A 23,356-nucleotide genomic window follows, 5' to 3' on the forward strand; every position below is an offset into this window, starting at 1 on the left:
CAGTAGATACAAGGGCCCACTCTACAGTAATGGTGGTGGCTCACTTAAGATAACCTAAGAAATTTGTAGCAGTGCTGTGACTGCAACTGGGAGTATTTCCTTATTCACAGTTTGTTCTCTTGGTTGCTTTGTAATCTATGGGCAAAATTAGTCCTTCTGATCAATGGAGAATAATTTGTCCCATTCCACTGACTTCCATTCACTTTAAAAAACTTGCATATTGATAATGTCATCTCATTTTCAGAAGCCAAACCAGCGAGTTTGCATATTTACGTTGTTACCTTCTTTCCAAGGGAAATCTGGCAGTTTCTGATTTCCTCTCCTCCTAAAATAGTATTTAAATACATTAGGACCCCTGTAATCACAGAAAAATTGTCTCTTTAGGAATCTGCTAGGTGCTCTAGTCAATTCTATGGTGTGCTTATCCTGAAAGTTATCATGAATTTTGCACTGGAGGACCTAACAAATTCCTAGAGAAGATACTTTTATAGGAATATCTAGGTACTCCAAAATTACTCTATGGTTATGCTGTGACTAAAAGTCAGGTAATTTAATAGTGTTCATTCTTAGCCTTAGTTTCAAGATAAGTCTGGAAGGGAACATATTACTTGCAGATATGGGGCTCTTTACATTTAGAATACAGTATGTGTATGTATGCTTAATTAGAAGTATGCACAGAGTCCCATAGAAGCCTCACTGAATTTTATGGGACTGTTCCAAGCAAATGATCTTTAGCTTTAATTATTAATCACGACCAGAATGACCTAGCTCACTGTTTACCCCTTTCATCCATCTTCTTGCCTTCACTTTATTTCTGGGGGGGGGGGGGGGGGGGTTGCTTGACAGGGCTAAAAGGCATCACTGAGTTTCAAACATTGGTAAACCATAATCATCTCCTGCCTGAAACAAAACATACTTAGAGACAAAGCATCTAGACCATTCATTGCATTTTAGGAGTTTAAACAGCTAATGACAGTTGATAAATGGATGGATGGATGAGGCAGTATAATACACTTGAAATATCTGGGAGAAATAAACCTGAACCTATGGACAAAGTTGTTATATTGCATGGCAAATCAAGACACTTTGTTTATAAATAAAATGTAAAGAATGCAGGATTTATATTGCTGAGCAAATGAACATTAAACAAGGAATGTATACATTATCTTAATCCTCATGGCGTGCTACAGAAATAGAGCAGATAAATATTACACCAGAATGACCATAATGTTTTTAAAAAAAAGATGTATCACTATACATTCCTTATTGGGTGTATTAATGACTTAGTCTTCATCCATCTGCAAGATATCCTATTAGGCACACATATGTAAATACAGATATTCATATTTTTTTTAAAAAATCTAAAATTGTAAAAATGTCCGGTCCCATGCATTTTGGTTAAGTGAAGCTCAGCCTGTATCAGTACACAATTATAGTTAAAAAGAACGGACAAATGGATAATTACGAGGAAGAAGGGAGATTACAGTAGGAGTTATGAGTCCCTATATTGGAAGAAAGGCAGGATAAAAATAAAATAAGTAAATAAATAAATAAATCATCACATCGCCACTGAACTATTATTTCACTCATTTTGCTTATATGAGAGCAGAAATCTTGTTGCACTATTTTTTAAAATAGTCCTCGTTTGAAAGTTTGGTTGGTTTTTGGTCATCTAATGTTATGAAAACCTAACAGATTAGTGAAAGGAGATAAAAGAACTTCGAGAAGAAAAAAAATGCTCACGAAGATTAAAACTTTATTTCTGGGGGGGGGGGGCACGTTGCATGGAATGAGAGTTCACTTTTTAGATTACCTGTGGTTTCTTTATCTACTCTCAGTCTTCTACTTGAGAACCATATAATGTATAAAATACAAAGTCTAATAATAATAATAATAATAATAATAATAATAATAATAATAATAATTCTTACCCGCCTCTCTTGGTGGCTTGAGGGAGGTTACAGAAAAACACCTTGCAAGCAATTTGTTGTCTTGATCATTTTATTTTACGAGAAATCTGTTTCATTGTGTGAGGTCTAACTGAAGGGGAAAACCTCCAAACAGGAAGAGTGTGGGATTTTCCAGCTCATGAGCCAAAACAACATGGTGGTTTGGGCTATTATGGAACCTTGACCTGAAGAAGTTGCAAAACCTCCATTTGCTGCTCTGGTTTGGATGAGAAAAGAGACCTACAATGTGTTCTTCCCACACTACAGCCAGATCCTTTGGATGCATAAACCATTTTGGTGGGGCCTGTGGGCTTATTTTCTGACCTTCCTTACCTCCCCTGACCTCCTTCCCTCTCTACTGGATGGTTAGCTGTGGAACTATCACTGATTCCATGCTCAGTATTATCTTACCACATTGTTTGTGGCCAAAATTATGGATTTTGATAAAACAGGGTTCATTATGTTCAGAGGAGAAAACACCAGTGCTTCCTGAAGGACCAGCCACCCTGACTGCAACCACTACCATTTTCCCAACTAGGTGTTCAAAAATTACAGAAGTAGCACTATAGTGGAGAGTGTAGAAGGTGTCAGTTCCTCTTTTAAGTTCTCTGAACACAAACCAGGTTCTTGCCTTTTGCTGCTTTAATCAGAGAATGGGATGGTGCCTTTTTCATGTGAGTTAAGGTTAAGTACTTATACTGACCTGTGAATAAGTCAACCCAATTTTTTGGGTCAATTGTTTACTAATATTTTTAGTCTTATACAGGAGCATATCCAGTAATTATTGTACCCTCACTTCCAATCCCTGCTCTTGAATTTCAAAGACAATGTACACGTGAGAGAAGTCCAATGGTACAGCCACTTCCTATATTAAATTTATTTTTCCTGTGATCTTGTACAAAGTTTTATGCTGTCACATAAACCTACAGATACATGGCAAGTAGCATAACAGAATGTCTGGGTGTGAAATGGTAGTAGCTGCCATTAAAAATGTCATGAATATAATTAGGGTGGTATGTAGCGACAGCAATCCAAATACATATACATAATCAATGTAATGTTATGCTGATATTATAGGCCTTCTGATCTGAAAAGAAAGCAAATATTGTTAGACTTCTGTTAATACAAAGACAAATTTGCCCAAATGCCTCTGTATTCATTTGGAAACAAAACTATAAATAACACAGTTTATATTTTTACTGTATTGCATTCTAAATCCTCTGGATTAAGGAAAACTCCTATGGAATTCAATGAAAAATATATGTGCAATCCTTACAACTGCTTTGACATCTCAGCCCTAAGCAACATGATTGCTATGTTCATTATATTAAATTAAAAGTCAATCATAGACTCTCAATATATGTATTTGATAGAAATATCTTAAATCTCATCTCTCTCTCTCTTTTAAAAAAAGTAATCGATTATACAATATCTAGGCAGGAAGCATGGGAATTCTATGCAATGAATGTCTTGTACTAATTCATGGTGGTTTTTTTTATATAATGAGGAGAAATTACTTCACAGTTTGCTTTAAACTTAAGGAGGACCATTCCTCTTGTTGTGCCATTCCTATTGGAGGTTGAATAGCATCATGGTTATGTCTTTAAGGGCAACACTTTCTCAGTTTTTGGCATAGAGAATGGCAAGTTTGGACACATTCTTCTATTTCCCCCCCTCTAATCGGTGATGAAAGAACAGAGATAAGGCGCCTTTTCACATTTGAAGTGAAATCCATTCTGATTTGTAGCCCAAGAAATTTTGCATGGAATGAGAGTTCACTTTTCAGATTACCTGTGGTTTCTTTAAAAAAGAATAATTAACAACATGAACAATAAACGAAACAAAAATTATTACTACTAATAGCAACCATAAATTAATTTCTGGAGCACACAGAGAATTAACAAAATGATTATCTCAAAGCTAATGTTACAAACGCTATATATGCACACTCAAAGAAAAAGAATTGCTTGTTCAATGATTATTGTTCTTCATAGTTCATCAGGATCATTTTAAAATCATCAGTCACAGATCGGAAGGAATAAATGAATGGGTCCTTGTCAGCTACAATGTCAGGATAGCCAACAACTATCAGAACATATTTCCCTAATTCCTAATTGTTAATTTTAGCTAGAGTAAATCCACTGAATCAATTGTTAAATACTGAGTCAACAGACAGGTAATTACCATTGTCACAGAGGGTCTAGTCTACTGTGGTTAATGTTTCCATTTCTCCATATCAGTGTTATGGTGCAGTGCGTTGTGGCATGAATCTCAACCCTCTTTTTTTTTGCATTACCTTGAAAAGAAAAACCACAACATAAATACATACATGTGGCCACACATATTATTCCTAGCCTTCCACTCTCAGGAATTATCCATTTCCATACTTAGAAAAGGCAAAGTACTAAAATGACAACAACGCTATCATGAAATTATAACAACAACCAAATGGACATTTCAAGGGCTTAAAAAATCTTTCTAAGAGCCAGCTCACACAGTGATTCCTTCTCACCCCACTATTTCCTTTTGACCTCAGGGTCAACTTCCAGGAGAAATTGTCATGACCGTGTACCACAAATTGCATTGGTCACACTGGTTTCCAAAATGTCTGCAGTCCTTTAGGGGCAGTGTGATCAAAATGCCATTTTCCTAGCTGATAGGATGCCCAGTTCTGAAGTGGCTTTGACCATCATCTTCCTTGACCCAATTATTAGACCAAACACGGCTATTTCTCATGAGCATAGTATTTGATCCATCCAAGTGTTCAGAAACCATGAAAGTGGACTATAAACTAGGTGGTATGGCTTCCCTCAAAAAAGTGCCATTTTCGTTCTGGAGTATGCAACTATTACACAATTATTTTGAGGTATAACCCAAACCATGACAACAAATGCCCTCTCTCTCTCTCTCACACACACACACAAACACAATTGAAGGGTTGACTTTTGCAGAAGCTGTGTTTCCCTCCTGAAACCTTTTTTGTTCTCTTATATTATTGAAATTTTAAGTGGTACCTCTAGGTATTTTTTTTCTCTCCACAGGGTCATGTTGCCAGGGATCATTTGTATGAGGGAAACCCCTGCAACAAAGGATTATGTGGATCGTTTTACACAGACTATAAATACAAAACTGACAGTGGCTTGTAGTTTGGCAGTACTTTGGCCTTTTGGAAGCTATCAAGTGTGGAAGGTTTTGTTGAGTGGCATATATCATCCTATTATGCATGGCTAACTCTGGGTTATTGGCATCAGGACAAATCTACTCCTGTCAGCAAGGCTTCTGTATGGTTTCATTTGCTTTTATAAACACAAAGCTGATAGCTTTCCCCTAGGAATATGGCAGAATACATTTTCTTGGTTCTTCCTCCCAGTACATATTAACATTTTAACAATGGACTAGAAATTAAAAATGGAGGGATGCGGGTGGAGGAAAGAGGCGAGGGACTGTCATCCAAGTGTGATTTCCAGTTGTTGTGTCAACAATTATTACGAAGCTGGACTCTTTTACAGATCTCATCCAGCATGATCCCAAATATTTTAAAAAAATATTCCATCCAATATTAAAATTAGGTACATATCCAAAGAGAAGTACAACAGGACACTGCCAATTCTAACCATCCTAAATAGTTTCTTTTTTGACTTAAGGTCTGACACTAGAAAGCATCACTCATTGATGGCTATAGAGGTTTGATCTGGGAATTTGGCTGTATTTCTGGAAAGAATTACATCACACTTGGGTCAGTTATTACGGAAGGAACAAAACTGCTCGTTTGTATTGCTTTAAAATGTACACAGTAAATATGTATATTTTTTAAAAAAACAGTAACACATTAACTTTGTGATGTTGAACCAACTAGGTGGTTATGTATGATGCGAGGCTTTAGCAAATGAGAACTATAGATACAAACTTCATTGCAGAGTATGTTGTCTCTCTCTTTCTCTTTCTCTCTTGCTTTAAATATGAAATCCTACACTGTAGGGTTTTTTTCCTTCTTTTTTTTTTTTGTAGCGGTAGAAAATGTTTGGAACAATTGTCTGTGAGCATGAGCCGACGATTCGTTACTGAGATCCCCAGAATGCCAAAAAATTTGCAATGCAAACAATTAGTACTGTATGCCAACTCTGCAAAAAGCCCTAACACACACACAGCCTCAAAACAAGAGGCTTCAATGTACAACCTCAGAGAGTCTTTCTGGTTTCCATGTACCATTTTTGACACTGAGGCAGCCCAAGGGAAGCTGCCTCCAGCCTGGCGATCCCTACATGCCAAGCGTCTTCAACCGGTTAGAATGCCACAGGAGAGGAGATAAATAAATAAATAATGCTAGCAGCCCAGCCATCAAATCATTTTCATATTGAACCTGCGTGGTCCTGGAACCTCCCCTTCCACCACAGCACCATTGTTTTTGCGGGGAATGTACTCTAGGTCAATGCTGGCTTTATGCTTGCCTTTCCCTCGGCTCCACACAAAAAGTAGTAAGAAACAAAATAAAACTACCCCAAGGAATGTGAAACAGCCCATGGCTGTCGACACCAGTATTGTCTTCAAGTCCAGGGAAAATGTATTGATGTTGGTCCCATTGGAACTGGTGTCATTGGAATCCGTCATGTACATAGGAGTCCTGTTAGCATAAAGAAAACGATCTGAGACAAACCCCTTGACAGTGAGGGTGGCTGATGTGGTGTCATTCCCAGCGGCATTGCTGGCAACACAAACATAGAGCCCACTGTCTTGGTCTTGGGCAAACCGGATTTCCAGTGTGCCATCTTCCAGCACAGTAGCTCTTCCGTTAGACTTTGTGGTAACTAGTCTCCGTCGTGGTGTCAGCCAGGCAATAGTTGGCAGAGGATCACCATCAGCATTGCAGAGAAGTTGCACTGTCTGCCCTTCATCTACCACCAAATATTGCAGTTTCTTCTCACGTATCCTGGGCTTCTTGCAAGTGAAGTAGAAGGAAAGGGCAGTGCTGTGGAAGTCTTTGAATGACCTCTCTTTCACACTATCTGGGCCAGCACACAGAGGTTGCTGGCCACCAAACTGCAGTGTGGGCTGCCTTTGTAATATCCAAAGCAAGCGACAGTCACAAGCGAGTGGGTTGTTGTTTATTGACAGGACCTCCAGGGCTTTGGTGGAATGGAATGCATTTTCTTCAATAGTTTCCAAGAAGTTTTGGGACACGTTAAGCACATGAAGGAACCGTAGCCCCTGGAACGCATGGGGCTCAATAGCGCGCAGTTGGGCTCCAACAATATGAAGCTCCTGCAGGCGCAACACATCAGAGAGCATGCCTGACTCAATTGTGCTGATGGGATTGTATGAGAGATTCAGGTGTGTCAGGTAAACCAGGTGCTTGAGAGCAGCATAAGGTATGGTGGACAGGTTGGTATTAGTGATGGAGAGATAAGTGAGGTTCAAACCATACAGGCTATTGGCAGGAATCATATCCAGCATTGGCCAGTAGTCTATTTCTAGTTTTTTTAGGTGGAACAATTTCTTAAAGGCATATGGAGGTAAATGGTTAATGTTGAGATGTCTCAGATGTAGGCTGATGAGGTTGTGAAGGTGGGAGAGGGCTTCTGTTGGTACAGCTGTGAGATTGCATTTTTCCAGACTGAGCTGCTCCAGGCTAAGAAGTCCACTGAAGGCCCTGTGAGAGATGTAAACCAGATCATTATCCCCAACCTCAAGAGACTTGAGGTTGTGTAGATCCTGGAACATGTAGTCCAGCAGAATGACAATCTTGTTCTCACTGATATCTAGCTTTGTTAAGTTTGACAGACCCGTGAAAACGCCCAAAGGGACCAGCTTCAGACGGTTCCCTTTCAGTCGCAAGGAGCGCAAGTTAAACAGATTATTAAAGGCTCCAGGCTCGACATTGGCAACAATATTGTCACTGAGATCTATCTCCTCGAGCAGCGGGAAAGCCGTGAACTCTTCTGGGTTGACACTTTTCAGCCTGTTCTTGCTAAGATCCAGGATTTTCGTCTCAATGGGGATGCCCTCAGGGATGGCAATCAGGCGCCTCCGGTGACAGCTGACAGACTTGTTCTGTGCCGAGCATTCACAGCGGGCAGGGCAGCCAATGGTGGAGCCCATGAAAATTAGCAGCACAGCCAGACCTAGAAATGGCTGCCAGCATGATATGGCTGTGTGAAGCATGACTCCACTGATGTTGTCTAATTCTCCGTCACAGGCCTGCCAAGAGAGGGGAGGAAGAAGAAAGAATAGTAGAGAGTTAGCTCAGCTCAATAAGAGTCTCACTCACAGGTTAAACCCCTACATTTTTAGTTAGAACAACTGTAGTAAATCTGTCCCTTGCACTTTTTCTCAATTCTTCTCTCTTTCTCTCTCACATATAATAATTTCAATGATGTACTTACTGGTTCTCTTGAGTTCTTCCATATACTCTGTAATATACAGGGAGCCCTTCACATTATCAGTTTTGACTTTTGTCCATTACATTATTCACTGATTTGATTCTATAAATCTCTAGTTCCTCCACTACAATTCTATGATCAGTTTTCAGCAGAAGGAGAAGTTGACCACAGAGTTGTGCTAGAAATTCCTTCAAAAGATCTTTTCTCAGGTAAAAAAAATAATAATTTACAAAAATACATTTATTGAGATTTATATAATACCAATAGACATAAAATACCATAAAAGTACATTAAAATTGAATGGGTCTTTTGTCTCCCGTCCCTAATCCCAGCAAATATGGAGGGCTGATTATACTGTGAAAAGTAAACATTTTGGCCAGTCATTTAGCCAGAGCAACACATTGATTAAGATGATATCTAGATTTGATCCGTGTATACTTTCAACATGATTTAAAATATTTCAGTGCTTAAAAAAACCCTAACCATACGAGTTTTACAGCAATTCATTTTTAAAAGACAGTTATAGGCCGTAGCTGCATATACTTTCTGCAGACCATAGCTAACAGCAATATTCTATTTTATGTTTTTTTAATGTTCATAGGGACTTTTTCCACAATTATTTTCACTGTCAGGTAAATCCATATTAATATTATCAACATATTGCAGACAGACAGCAGATACTATGAATTAATCTTGCCTAAATTACCTGGCAAATTATTTCAGAGGTGACAAGAACTGCACACTTCCTGATACATAGCATATTCTACCCTTCACTATACTGTACACAATTGATTGCCTTTATCCTGCCTTTTTATTGAAGAGGTTTATTTTGCATGCAAAATAATAAATAATATGATCAATAAGAAAGCATTTAATTCACATCTAACTTGGATGCACCAAGATTAAACCACAAATTCTAAAATATTGAAGATCAGCAATGTTAAAGATCAATAGTTGGGGTCAGTCCCAACTGCTTGTATTTCATTGATTGAGAATTCCAGGGTCTCCTCCACCTCCAAATACAGTCAATCTCCTGAAAATCAGAGCGGGTCACTTTTCCTTCTTGAAATCATAGCTCATTGTGCCTGCCATATGTTACATTGGCCCTTGAACAAACATGTCACTTGGGGCAAAAATGTGTAAATTACCTGGGAAACCATTGCTTCAACATGGGTTTTTATGGGGATGTCTGTTAAAAAATGCTGTACATGGCAAATGGCCAAAACTTGTGGACTTTGATCAAGGTCTAATAAACAAGAAGGTGGAATCTGAGTCTCTTCCTACATGTCTACACCACCACCAAGGAGAGGGAAGAAGGACCTCTTTCTAATGTCTTCCCTGGCAATTTCCCTCTTGTCTGATCCTGCCTCTTCCTCACTTCCTTTCAGAATTCTCCAAATGCTGATCAGCCTCTTAGTTGCCTTTCCCTATATAATACAACCTGTATAGGGGTGCACTGCAGATATGAATATAATTTCACAGAAGAGCAGGCTGTGGATGGAAGAAGGAGTTTGCACCCCCACAAGTTATGCCCTCAGACACTATGGTAGATATTGTGATGCCTTGGATGGAGATTTCAAGGCACAGGAGGCAGTAGACACTCCTGTGCTCAATGACAACTGGAAATATTTATGTTCTTTAATTGCCTCAATAAGCTGATTAAAATCAAAAGAAAAATCAAAAGACTGACTGTTATATTGAATCTTCCTTAAATGAGTAGCATCTGCATGCAGAAAGACACCCATATCCATGGGGGGAAAGTTAGATTGCGATTACCTGAAACCCTGGATATGACCCAATACCATTAAATAACATGCTTTTTGGTCCCGGCACATTATAGAGCTCAGTTGGTGGATGTTGAGAATACATCTAGAGAAGTATCCTCTTTAGGAATTTACTAGGTGCTCTACTGCAACTGAATGATAACTTCTTGGGGTAGTATATCATAAAATCACCTAGAGGACCTTGAAAACTCTAGAAAGACCATTTCACCCTGGTCAAATGTAAGTGATGAAACCACAAATATGGATTATGTCATTACGAGGACTTGTGGTAGCATGGTTTTGGGGGGAATGTTTGTTTACACTCTACATATATTCTAGAGGCAGTTTCTTTCAATAAGATCTTTGAAACATTGATGCCTCAAACCTTCATGCCCACAGTAGTACAGGGAATATTCTTGGGCCTAAATTCTTCTATTAGTATATTTCTCCCATCAAATCTACCAGTAGTATTACCCTCTCCATTAAACAAATCACATGCACCCTAAGTTAGGATCCCTAACTACACACTACTGATTCGGGGTTGACTTCACCCCTGGAAAGAGTGAGGGAACCACTTTGGGAAATTGATTGGTTTCATCATGAAAGGTTATTATTATTACACTTATACTAATATGAAGGGGTATAGTGGCGTGAGTGCTGCATTATGACTCTGGAGACCAGATTTTGATTTTCTGTCTGATCACAGAAACCCACTGCATAGTGAAATGGGAAATCAAACCCTGTTTCAGTAATGCACAATTGACTCTAGAAAACCTTATGAATTCTGCCTCCCTAAAGTTCCAGCCATCTTATTGAAAATAAAACTTGACACTTCTCTGTTTGTCCAACAGCTGTTCAGACACAGAGATTAGGGAATCATCTATACAAAATGTACAGTCTGCATGGACTGAAAAAGATATTAACCTTGCTTATTGTATGCGGTCATCATTTCAAAACATTTGAACATATCGATCTCAAATAATTCTCTCAAAAAGTAGAGGCTGGAACTTCATAAAATGTACTTAACATTCTCAGTCTTTAGTTAAAATGAATAAAATGTACATTGACGTATATTATATTGTACATCAAATTAATGAACTTAAAATTCTGAAGGTTAAACCCAACTGCTAATCCAGCGTACAGTTGATCTACTGAATCAGATGGATTTACCGATGTATTTATTGGCTTCAAAAGTTCCTAATAAACTGGTGGCATGTTTTAAGTGGGATTTAACTAGATTTAGGGAGCTAGCCTAGTGTAGTAGTTTGAGTGTTGGACTATGATGCTGGAGACTAGGGACCTCTTCACATGTGCTGCCAGAATTGCCACAGATGGTGGCAATTCTGGCACTGCCCGTCCTGAGGCATGGGGAACTGGTTGCCCAGTGACACCTGTGACAGCTTCTCCAACTGCTAAGCAGCAGGAAATCTTCCCTTGGTATAGAGGAGTCAGTGCACCAGCTTGCGCCCCTAGAAATGGCTTTAGTGTACTAATTTGTGTGGTACACATACAGTCGGAGGGGGATCCTGGAAAGCCAACAAGTTACACTGTGTTTAAATTCCAACAAGTCTGTTGCTTTGGGAACAAAGCTTCAATTAAAGCTGAATTTCCAGAAAAGTAACTAAACAGACAACAAAAAACAACACAAGGAAGTCCACTGAGGTAGGAGATTTAATTACATTTAACTTTCCTCCAAATGACAAGCCTACTGGCAATACAATAACAAAAGGAATGTATAACTGATCCAGAAAAAGAGAAGAAGAAAAATCCTCTACATGTTTTGAGTTGGTTTTGAAAATATAACTCTACCCAAGAGATATTCGATCGTTTAACTTTCAGCGTGTTTTTCTCTCTCTTGGTAAGCAATATTAAAATAAAGAGAAGATAATGTTGGATACGGCAGAGATGGACAAACTGACTAGGCTTATACAATCATCAGATCCTTCCAAATTTGAAGAAGGATGGCAGCCCTTTATTGACTATTTAAAAGAAGAAAAGAAAATGAAAATATTGGGTTTTCTATAGCATTAAGGGAAAATTAGTAGTACAGGGATGTAGGAATAATAAGAAAAGAAAAAAATAGAGAAGTTAGTGACAAGAATAATAGGATTCCCAATGATATCCAAGGGATCCTGGAAAGTTAATCTACCAGAGATGAGAAGTTTTATGACAAAAAGATTCAATTTTTTGATTATGAAGAAGACAGCAGAGACAGGGTAGGAAATGTTAATTAGAGTTATTTTCCATTTCTCAACTTTTCTATCTCCTTTGTTTCAAAACACTGTACATCCGCTTTTCTGTCCTTCTGTTTTAAATTAGAAAAGAAATGTTTTTTTCTTTCTTTTCTTTTTTTAACACCATAGAAACTTTTTTGTAGTAGATAACAATGGAGGAAGACAATGATGTAAGATGTTAAAAATGTCCCTCTTCTATATCCTCTTTTGTACCCTTTCCTATTCCTCATATATTTGCAATAAAAATTATATGGAGAAAAATGGCATGAAGGTACACAACAACTATACTTAGCCTTGAAATTGCTTTATAAGGCATCACTTCTATGAATTTTCTCCTATCATCAATTACTTTGGAAAGAAAAAAATGGTCTTTGCCATTGGAGCATTCCTTGAACAACAAAGCGGATTATAACATGGACAGACCTTTTACCATGTTACTTAACAAACTTCAGTATATTATACAAAGGACAATACATATTAATATGTGCAATATATTCTGCCTGCTTCAAGCCAAAAGGACTACTAATGTTCCAAAATGGCCTATAGTTTTCCTCTCTTTCGCATATCTTTTTATGAACCGGTGCGGGCTTTGAGATTCGCAAGGGAAGCCCTTCTCTCAGTCCCACCACTGTCTCAAGTGAGGTTGTGGGAATGAGAGAGAGGGCCTTCTCTGTAGTGGCTCCCCGGCTCTGGAATACACTCCCAAAGATATTAGATTTGCCCCTACCCTTGAATGCTTCCATTCTAGGTGATAATCATGGATTTTTAAACAGACTTTTGGCCTTGAGTAGGCTGAAATGGGCCTTCTGCAACTTACCACCATGCTGCTGGCTACTTTAAAACCTTGCAGCACAGACCGATAAAAACAGCTGAGAGAGAAGCTTCTACAACTCTGCACCACGCTGCTGGCCACTTTAAAACCTTGAAGAACAGACTGGTAAGAACAGCTGAGAGGTGAGCCTTTGGTGAATGTCCGCATTGGGCTGCCTCTAATGTTGGGCCATTTCCATCATTGCCTCCTCTGGTGTCGCTGCTGCAGTGTTCAAGCCTGATAGGTTTGAACTGCCGTCCCCTTGGCTGCTGCATCCCACCGCTGGCTTGTTCAACCACCATTGCCATTGTTGCCCTTGGAGGAGATGCTGTGACTTACCATTGCTCAGTGTTTGAACTTTTATTAGTAAGCCACCCCACTTGTCCCCCTGGACCAAATGGACTGGTGTGGGCTAAATAGACTGGACCAGCTGGATGCCTTTTTGGGAATCTTTCATCAGCCAATTGGACATTCCTTAAGGACAATTAGGTGTGGGGTGGATTGGACTACTTTTAGGTGGGGGTGGGCAGTATGTGACAATGCTTTTAGGATGCTGAGCTATTATTTATCAGGGTTTTGATAAATCCAGTTTAAGCCACTGGATTGTGAGACCTGTAAGACCTGTAATCAACATAAGTTTGATATGTTGGAAATGTTTTAATACGTGTTAATCATTTAAAAGACTATTTTAATTGATATGTATGTGTTTTTTTACAGTTTTATAATATTGTGTTCTATCGATATTGTTATTATCTGAATCTGGCATTGAATTATTGCCATAGTTTGTAAGCCGACCTGAGTCCCCCTTCGGGGTGAGAAGGGCAGGGTATAAGTAAAGTAAATAAATAATAAAAGAAATATATTAGGTCGACACTTTGGCACTTTAGTTGTGTATTGATGGCGGCTAGTTTTAATCATTGATGGAAAGTATTTTTAAATTATGTAGTTTTTTATGTGTTGTTTATAACTTTTATGTGATATTGTTTTATACTCATGTACTGTTGATGTTTATACTGTACTTGCAGTGCCTTGTTAGCCGCCCTGAGTCTTTTTTTGAGAGAGATGGAGGCGGGATACAAATAAAGGTTTTTTATCTTCTTCTTCTTCTTCTTCTTCTTCTTCTTCTTCTTCTTCTTCTTCTTCTTCTTCTTCCTTCTAACATAATAAAAAGGACTCAATGTTCAGCCTTCCTACCATTTCAGTTTCTGCAAATTATTTAAACAAGGGAGAGCAGTAGGAGTATAAGGGGAATTCTTGTATAATGGTGCTGTTTTAGGAAACAACATGTTTTCTCTTTCACTCTAATTTCCAGATTTTTTATGTATAGTTCAAAAATGCCTAATTTAACTATGAAGGATGAAACAACTACTTGCAGAAATGTCTGGTAATTTTCTCAAAGAACATGAAAGCTCATTAAACGTAGCTTTTAATCAACATTTTAAAATCATTGTATACACTACTCTTTGCTATGTTGCTGTACCAAGTTCTTGTCTACATAAATAGGAAAGGTGGATGGTACCATCTGAGTTCTGCGAGTGCAGCATTTTTTCCAATGAAGCAGAGAGCATTCAAGGATTGGGACATTTGTAGGGATACTAAGATGCTTGCTTATAAAGCTATTGTTCTTCTAACTCTATTGGATGCCTGAGATACTTGAGCCACCTATAAGCATCACTTTCAACTTCTGGAACTGAATCAAACAAGAATTCCTGCTCTTCTGAAATGCTGTGATTGTTTTTAAAAATGTTTCAGAAGGGCTGAATTTCTTGTTAGAATCAGCTTCAAACTACTTGTGAATATGTTTGTTTCATCATAGAAGCACAGAGTTGGAAAAAACCACGAGGACCATTCGGTCCAGCCTCTCCTGCAATAATACAAATAATTTTACTGGAGTTTTCCTTAAATAAGATCTATTTCTAAACTTAAAACCTCAGCTTCTTTGCTTATCTTTTCAGCCTTCAGAACTGTAGAGCTGCCACTCAAAATTACATCTTCCCGCATGCTTTTAAAAATGGGAGATAATTAATTCACTTATCTGTTGTATTTTAACTCAACTAAATTTGATGTCTTTCTCTAGGAGGCAAAAATTATAGTAAAGGTAAAAGTATTCCCTGACATTAAGTCTACTTGTGTCCAGCTTTGGGGGGTGGTGCTCATCTCCATTCCTAAGCCAAAGAGCTGGTGTTGTCCATAGACACCTTCAAGGTGATGTAGCCAGCATGACTGCATGGAGTACTGTTACCTTCCCACAGAAGCGGTACCTATTGATCTACTCACATTTGAATGTTTTCAAATTGCTAGGTTGGTAGGAACTAGGCCTAACAGGAGGAGCTCACCCCACTCCCTAGATTCGAACCATCAACCTTTCAGTCAGCAAGTTCAGCAGCTCAGCGGTTTAACCTACTGTGCTACCAGGGGCCCCAAAAAACATATTTTACCCTTAATTGCAAACTGAACCAATAGAGGTCAGTGGTCACTTTTTGATCGTTCTTTTACACCAAACTGAAATCTTTTTCTAAAGGAAGCACAAATGCAATGGCTCCAAATTCCATTATGCTTCCCCTTGTGGACATGAGGATATCAAATGCCCATCCAAACCATCCCAATAGTTCTCATTTAAAGTACACAAATGTATCTTATTTATTAATCTGCAAGCCTTGCAGTCCTTTGAACATCTATATCATGAAGTCTCATGTTGTCATATTTTTACTAAAAGAAAATAAAACTTATATTAAAACATCAAAAGTAGGGTTTACAATGTATGGTCTTCTAGTTAATCTTGAAGTACAATATCTATGATTTTCACCATTAGAAGTGCTGGCTAGAAAGCTGCAGTTTTAAAAAAAGAAAGGAAGAAAATAATAAAAGGAAAATAAAGACTCAGATAAGCAGACTCTCTTTCATGATCAACAAATATCTGGGTTCCGAAGCTTTTTGGTTTTGGTAATACAGTAAGATAAAACAGATCCCTCGGGGGCCTTTCGAACAAGCAAGCAAGCAAACTGAACAAAACAGATAACAGATTTATTTTTAAAAATAATATCTGAAAGATATCACCAAACCATTCCTTTAGAAGAATTTCCGCTACACTGAAGTTTGGCAGTTTCAGCAGCTTTGTTCCTTCTCTCCATTCATCAGAATCCTCAGTGAACAGTCTTTCCATGTAAACATTGAAATGACTACTAAAGTTTTCCAATTTCATGAAGTAATTATTACTTCCCTGTAGATCTTCTTTTTCAGACCAGGATTTTCTATTTTTTCTATTTCAAAACAAACAGAATCCAATCTAACTCGGAACAGCATTGCATTTGTTGTCAAAGGCTTTCATGGCCGGAATCACTGGGTTGCTGTGAGCTTTCCGGTCTGTATGGCCATGCCCCAGAAGTATTTTCTCCTGACATTTCACTCACCTCTGAGGATGCCTGCCATAGATGTGGGTGAAACATCAGGAGAGAATGCTTCTGGAACATGGCCATATAGTTCGGAAAACTCACAGCAACCCAGCACTGGATTTGTTTAGCAAATGTTAGAGTGGCACCAGAACTCGACTAACACAGTTGCCTTGAATGAACTGGCCTAAAGGTTCACCCTTCAGACAATGAACTTACGGTTCTTCCCACAAATTTATGAACCACCAACCTTCCACTCAGCAAGTTCAGCAGCTCAGTGGTTTAACCTACTGTGCCACCAGGGGCCCCCAAAAAATCATATTTTACCCTTAATTGCAAACTGAACCAATAGAGGTCAGTGGTCACTTTTTGATCGCTCTTTTATATAGTTCATGTTTGTATATCCTTTCTCAGGCTTCATCAGTGTTGATTACACAGTTCTATACTACTAGGTTTGCTGATGAATAAGGAACAGGTTATTAAAGCCTACACTGGGATGTCTGATTAGTCCAAAGGTGAAATAGACACAATGATAGTAAAGCTTCTCCTTATAAGTATTTATAAGGGGGAATGGGAAGGGAGAGATATGAAGATAGAGAGAGAAGTATTATTTTCCTGATAGCCATTTAGCATTATCCTGAAAACAGTTGACAGGATCTCAAAGTTTTGGGTTGGAATTTTTACTGGGCATGCCATACTGAAGACTATTTCTGAGATCCTTGGAATGCATTCTGTGATTATTGCATTTTGATAATGCACATATAAACAGTATAAAATATACCAAAATGAAAACAATGGGAAGCTCCTGTCAGTGTAAAATATTATGCGCAGAAGAAAGTAGAAATACACACAGACACGCACACTCCTACCTTTCCTAACTTTGATAACATGTGTCAACCTTAACCTGCACAGCCTTCCAATTTTGCTCTTGGTCTTCTCTCCAGCAGAGCCTGATTGCTTATGGCAGGCTATGTGATGGCATTCTGCTCCACTCTGGGAACATGAATGAAGCCTCTCGACTTTCTATGACTGCAAGAGGCAATTGCAACACTGTCTGGGATGGACAGGCTGCTGAGATTCATTTAGGGCCTCCCCCTTTCTTCTAGTGCAAGCCATGCAAGTAAAAGAATTGCTGGGGATGTCCAGCTGTGACAAACTCACCAAGCTAAATTTCACTTCATTAGGAATTAAGTTACAAGTGAAAACCCATCATGCCCTGTGATTTGGGCTTTCCTGTGAATTCTGATCAAAGACGCTTTCAGTCACTCTGATCATTACTTTTGGAATGAAGCCTGGGAACTGCACTGCTGTGTCTTCTACTGTGCAGGGAATTCATTTCCTGTCTCATCCATCTAATTGGTGAAGCTAGAAGTAAACAGACTCAGAGGAAGACGAGCACCCTGTTTCACCTCCATTCCCTGCACCATTCATTTTAGTTGCTGTAATATGAAAAGCTCAACTGTAGGTATCCATGCTGCTTGATAACACTAAAAACTCATTCCGAGTACTGCAAATCTGATAATCAAGTGTGTTAGTTGAGAGTTGTTCCCCATCACACAAAGATGGGGAATGGACAATCCTCCAGACATTGCTGGATTGTAACTTTCATCCTCTCTCCGTGTTTATGCTATGATGGGAATTGCAAACCAATGTCCGGAGGGTCACCTCATTCTTGGTTTACTGTGGTGTTCTCAAGAAAGCCAAGTGAGATCCTCCCAAGGCTTCAAACAATATGGAACAATAAAAACTAGGAACACATAATAAAAGTTCCACACACTAAGAGCAGTAAATGCCATAAAACCCTTTCAGTTAAATGCAAAATAAAACAAATATGGGCTATGAGATGCTACATGCAGGTCCAACTGTACCTCTCACAGGAGACATTTCTGGAGGCTAAAAGCCAACACTCAGAAACCGCTTTGAGTCCCCCTTGGGGTGAGAAAAGCAGTATACAAATACTGTAAATAAATAAAATTTACAGTTGGCCTTCAACATTCATAAGGATTAGGGGCACAAGTCATTTTCAAAAGCTGAAGGACCCTGAATATATCTTTGCTTCCTCAAACCTTAACGTGTCATACTGTTGAAAATATTTAACACAAAAGTATAGTACATATCATTTATACTTTTATGATACACTAAACTTTTTCAAATTTTAATTTCATTTTCTAGACTATGCACATTACCTGTGATTTTTCATAGAAGGACGCTTTTTTAAAAATTTTAAAAAATGAAATTTAGTTATTGATGGCCAAGCCTCACATAACCTGCAAAAGTTAAACCTGTAAAAGTCAAGGTTCTGAAAATGATATCTATGTAGAGGACAATTGCTGTAGCTAAGGGTGGACAAAGTGCAGCCCATGGATCATGTAATGACCCTCGTTGTCTCCTCCTGATCCCCAGCTCCCTTCACATCTATCCCTAAGTGTGATCTGCAAAATGGAAAATTGTGAACCCAGAACCTTCTGGGATGCACTCTGCCATTTTGGGTGGGAACTAGGGGAATAGAAAAGGGTGTGTGGCCCACCAAGATCTTCATGAGACTGGAAATGCACTTATCAAGTGATGTAGCTGTTATAAAATTGGTAGCATGATGTTTATGTCCTTGCATAAAGTCATGGTCAAAGAAATGAACTACTAAAATGCTTTTAGCTTGTTTAGTCTTGCAAAAAGATTTCATTTACATCAGTGGTTGATACAGTTGCATAATGATGGGGATGAAGTATTGGGGTAACAGATTCAGCCATGTCCCCAGCTCTTGAGTAGGAGAAGGAACCCTAAATTATATCGGCTGTCATCACTCACTAGTCCACCCTATGCCTCAGTGTTTAATGGGAAGTCACTTAAGGGTCTGACTTTCACATTTCCTCAAGTCTGACTTTATAGAAGTATTCCCTCCAATTTTTGTGGAATATGACTCCTACACACACACACACACACACACATACACACACAAAGCATGGCACATGAAGACCGAGTGGAAAAGAAGAGGTATTTTCATGAAACCATATTGCATTTGCAAAAAAAATGTTTTCTAATGAAGGCATCTTTCTTCAGGAATTAATTAAGAGTACTTATGAGGAAGAAAAAAACAACCCAAGTCTCATTCAGCCAATGTTAGAAAGGAAATGTCAACCTTAATGAGGCTAGTTAAACATTCCTAGTGTACTCAGGACCTCATCACATTCATGGTAGGATTTGTTGTGCTTTGCGGCAAATCCAGTGGGGCCCAGCGTGGGGCATGAGGAACCTGCTTCCCCACATTGCTGGGCTTTCCCCTACCCCCATCCCATGAAGAGAAGCGTCCGCTGCCCGGCTTTTTAAAATTGCCCTACACTTGTCTCGTGATGTTTTGTATTGATGTTGTTCACCGCTTTGAGTCGCCTGAGGGCTGAGAAAAGTGGTATATAAATAAAGTAAATAAATAAATTTATTACCTATCATTGCCTATTATTATTATTATTATTATTATTATTATTATTATTATTTACTATATATCCCACCCTTCTCAACCTCGAAGGGGACTCAGAGTGGTCTCACAATCAGCAGCAATTTGATGCTGTTAACTGACAATAAAAAAGAGATATGTACACTAAAACAAATTAAAACAATAAAACATTAAACACAAGCTTCCTGTGTTGCTGCAGTGACAGCTTATGATGCTTCCCCTTCTCTTGCACCATGGAGTCCTGCCAGAAGTAGATCTACATCACAAGATGGGAGCCAGTGGGCTCTGTGCATCAAGTGAAGAGGGAGAATCATACCCACCAATTTTACCCATCTAATAAGACCCTCTAATGATGTTTTGGGTCTTTGGATGTTCATGGGAAGCTGGGAAGCTGAACTGCTTTGTCCAGCCTTTGTACAGCTGCATTTCCCTACAGATAGTGAGGCAGGTAGCAGCACCCCTATGTCCCTATTGGGCACTCAAGTCTCTCGCCCACCTCATGGTATATTCTTGGGTAGAAATATTATTTTATGCACAGAAAAGGCTGTTTCTTGATGTAAATTTTGTGCAGAATAATATCCAAATTGTGAAACTGTGCGGTTTTCATAGACATTCTTGCAATGGGATAAAATGACTACAATTACTCATTGATTCTGTCAAAAAGTCATTTAGTGCATTTCTGCTCTCTGGAGCCCTATTTGGTGCTTTTACTAAATGTATGTTCTAGCACAGGCATGGGAAAACTTTGGCTTTCCAGGTGTTTCAGACGTCAACTACCAGAATTCCAACAGCCGGTAAGCTGGCTGGGGTTTCTGAGAGTTGAAGTGCAAAACACCTGGAGGACCAAAGTTTGCCCATGCCTGTTTTAGCATGTAAGGAGGAGATGATGATATCCTGGCTTTCTCAGCTTCTACTTTGTTCATGTTAGTGACTTGTCTTAAGAGAAAGTACGCTTCTACTCATGAGGTGATCCCTACAGGAGCATAATCTAGATTTTGCCCCATCTCATGTGAATGACGAAGCAATGTCACTAATGTGCTCATCACCACTAATATATAAGCCATGACTGACCACTGTTTGCAGATAAAATTTGTTCTAACAACACATTGTTTCCAAAATGGGGTAGGGAGGTGGGCAGCATGACTTCTGGTCCTTATCTATATTACGGGCTGCTGGTAAAATAACTCTTAATCTATCATTTGGAAGCTCAATAACTGCTTTGGTCAATGACAGTACTATCAGCTACAATTACATTTGTTCTGGAATATTTGCCAAAGACTATTTGGCTACCCCTTCTTCATTTGGCAGAGAAAGATATTCTGACAGACAGACTATCCTAAGAGTAAAGACCTCCTTTTACTATCTTTTTGTTCACATTCTCATTGTCTCACCTTATATGCATTTCCCATGCAATAATACAAAAGAAAATCAGATTTCTATTCATTTATATGGTCTTTGAACACAAAACTGAACATGGAGGTTACTGCACTGGTGAACAATGAACAAAGCTTCTCTTAAATGACTACTTTACAGGTTTGTTTGATCTTTCCAGAAGCTCTCCAGACCTTTTCTGGTATCTATTCTTGCTTTCTTTGAAATGCAAAACTGGTAAAAAGAAAACAGAGCAGTTCTGAATCTCCATTTGGACTACATTATGTGAATGGTTTGGATGCAGCCCTTGGCGGTCCTCCAAAGACTATCCCTCCTTTTTTGTTTTGAATATTAACATCAGAATTGTTAGATCAGTACCATCCCATGCCCTAAGCTTTCAGAACCCAAACTTGAGACCAACGACATTATCAGACAGGGCTGATTTCAGCAGTTGCTCTCTAGTAGCTGTACATTGTGGGCTCCCATCCCATGAGGTACAGCTACTTCCAGGGGGCTCCTTGGCTAGACTAAAAGTGGAAGTGGTGTATGCTTTGGGAGAGGCAACACAGGACACTTCCTGTGTTGCATAGAGAGCAACAGAAGAAAACAGGGCAGCAGATGCTTCCCCCCATGGGATGTGACCTGGGGTAAATCAGGGCATGGGGCAATGGGTTCTCCATGTCCTCTGCCAGGCAGTGCCAGATTTGACATGATCCATGGCTATTCCAGTGACACATATGATGAGGTCCATAGGGCCAATCCACGGTGTTGTTACAGTGGTCAAGGGCTAGAGATATCATAGGGAATGAACACTGGTGTTGTCATAAAGCATGCCATGTTATGTACCTACCAGGAAATACCCATCCACCAACACTACTCAAGGCAGTGATATTGTCCTGAGATTCTTTCCTTTTGCTCCAAAGACTGGAAACTCAAGATGAGGAGTATAATTCAGAAAACTTATTAAAAACGTGTTATGGTATGCTCAGCATTCGACTGCTCCATAGTTGAAGAAAGTGTGGCTATTCATAAATCATTGACTTACAGCTCCCATTGCCCCTTGCCAGAATAACTGATGGCAAGGGATGCCGGCTGCAGAGCTTGAAAACATTACTTTTTAAATGGCAACAGCCAGGATCTCTCAGCACAAGCCGACTGGAGAATTCTGGGTGTTGCAATTCAAACAGTGGCATTTCCAAGCTCTGTCTGGGAACCGAAGCTTAACAAAATTTGGAGAGCAACACATTCCCCAATCCATATTATACAATAAAATGAAATACTAGATGGAGATGCAGAGCTATAGGAACATATGTAGTTTCCTCAACAGAGAACAATTTCTTCTCTCAGAAACAATTACACAGCTGAGGGTAGAGCACCTCAAATATTCATACCCAGATGGTTGCCAGATTTCTTTGAGCAAACACCGCATTCTCATGAAGCTCCCTGAGGAATAAATTATACATCCTAATATCCACGCTTGGAAAGAAGATGAGAAAAAAATCTGAACCACTTGTTACCACCTCTAGGTTATAAGATATATTAAAAAGAAATTAATTTAATTAAACATGCCTAGATTACCAAAATTTCATGCAAAAAGAGAGAAAATACATTGAGTACTATCGTTAAAAGTGGAAGAAAGAGAAATCGCATTGCTTGTTTCAAAATCCTCACAGTCCTGATCCACCAGACATTCTTTTAAGAAACTTCCCTTGCATGTATACTATAATAATATACTATACAATTGATGCATGTATACTATACAATTGATGATGATAATAATAATAATAATAATAATAACAACAACAATAACAATAATAATAACAATAATAATATTTTTATACTCCACCTCCATCTCCCCGAAGGGACTCAGGGCAGTTACACGGGGCCAAGCCCAATCAACAGAGTTAAAAATGTAGCACATTAGAATGCATAGCATCAATTTAAAACAACGTAAACAACATTATAACAAAATATAAAACACATCAAAATCAACAACAATAGGATAGTTCAAGTC

At 38.8% G+C, this 23,356-nt stretch overlaps 1 protein-coding gene across 3 annotated transcripts in view; it reads right to left on the reverse strand.

Moving 5' to 3' along the window:
• Nucleotides 1–1,239: 1,239 nt before the first annotated feature.
• The window catches only part of LINGO2 (leucine rich repeat and Ig domain containing 2), a 785,688-nt gene continuing 763,571 nt past the window's right edge, over nucleotides 1,240–23,356 (reverse strand). For all 3 annotated transcript variants that reach the window (XM_060762533.2, XM_060762531.2, XM_060762532.2), the window contains one exon: nucleotides 1,240–8,144. In XM_060762533.2, the coding sequence (XP_060618516.2) occupies nucleotides 6,288–8,108 (1,821 nt within the window). In that variant the 5' untranslated portion in view covers nucleotides 8,109–8,144 and the 3' untranslated portion in view covers nucleotides 1,240–6,287. The remainder of the gene's footprint in view (nucleotides 8,145–23,356) is intronic.

The sequence above is a fragment of the Anolis sagrei genome, chromosome 2 (genome assembly GCF_037176765.1).
Source record: "Anolis sagrei isolate rAnoSag1 chromosome 2, rAnoSag1.mat, whole genome shotgun sequence".
Lineage (NCBI taxonomy): Eukaryota > Metazoa > Chordata > Lepidosauria > Squamata > Dactyloidae > Anolis > Anolis sagrei.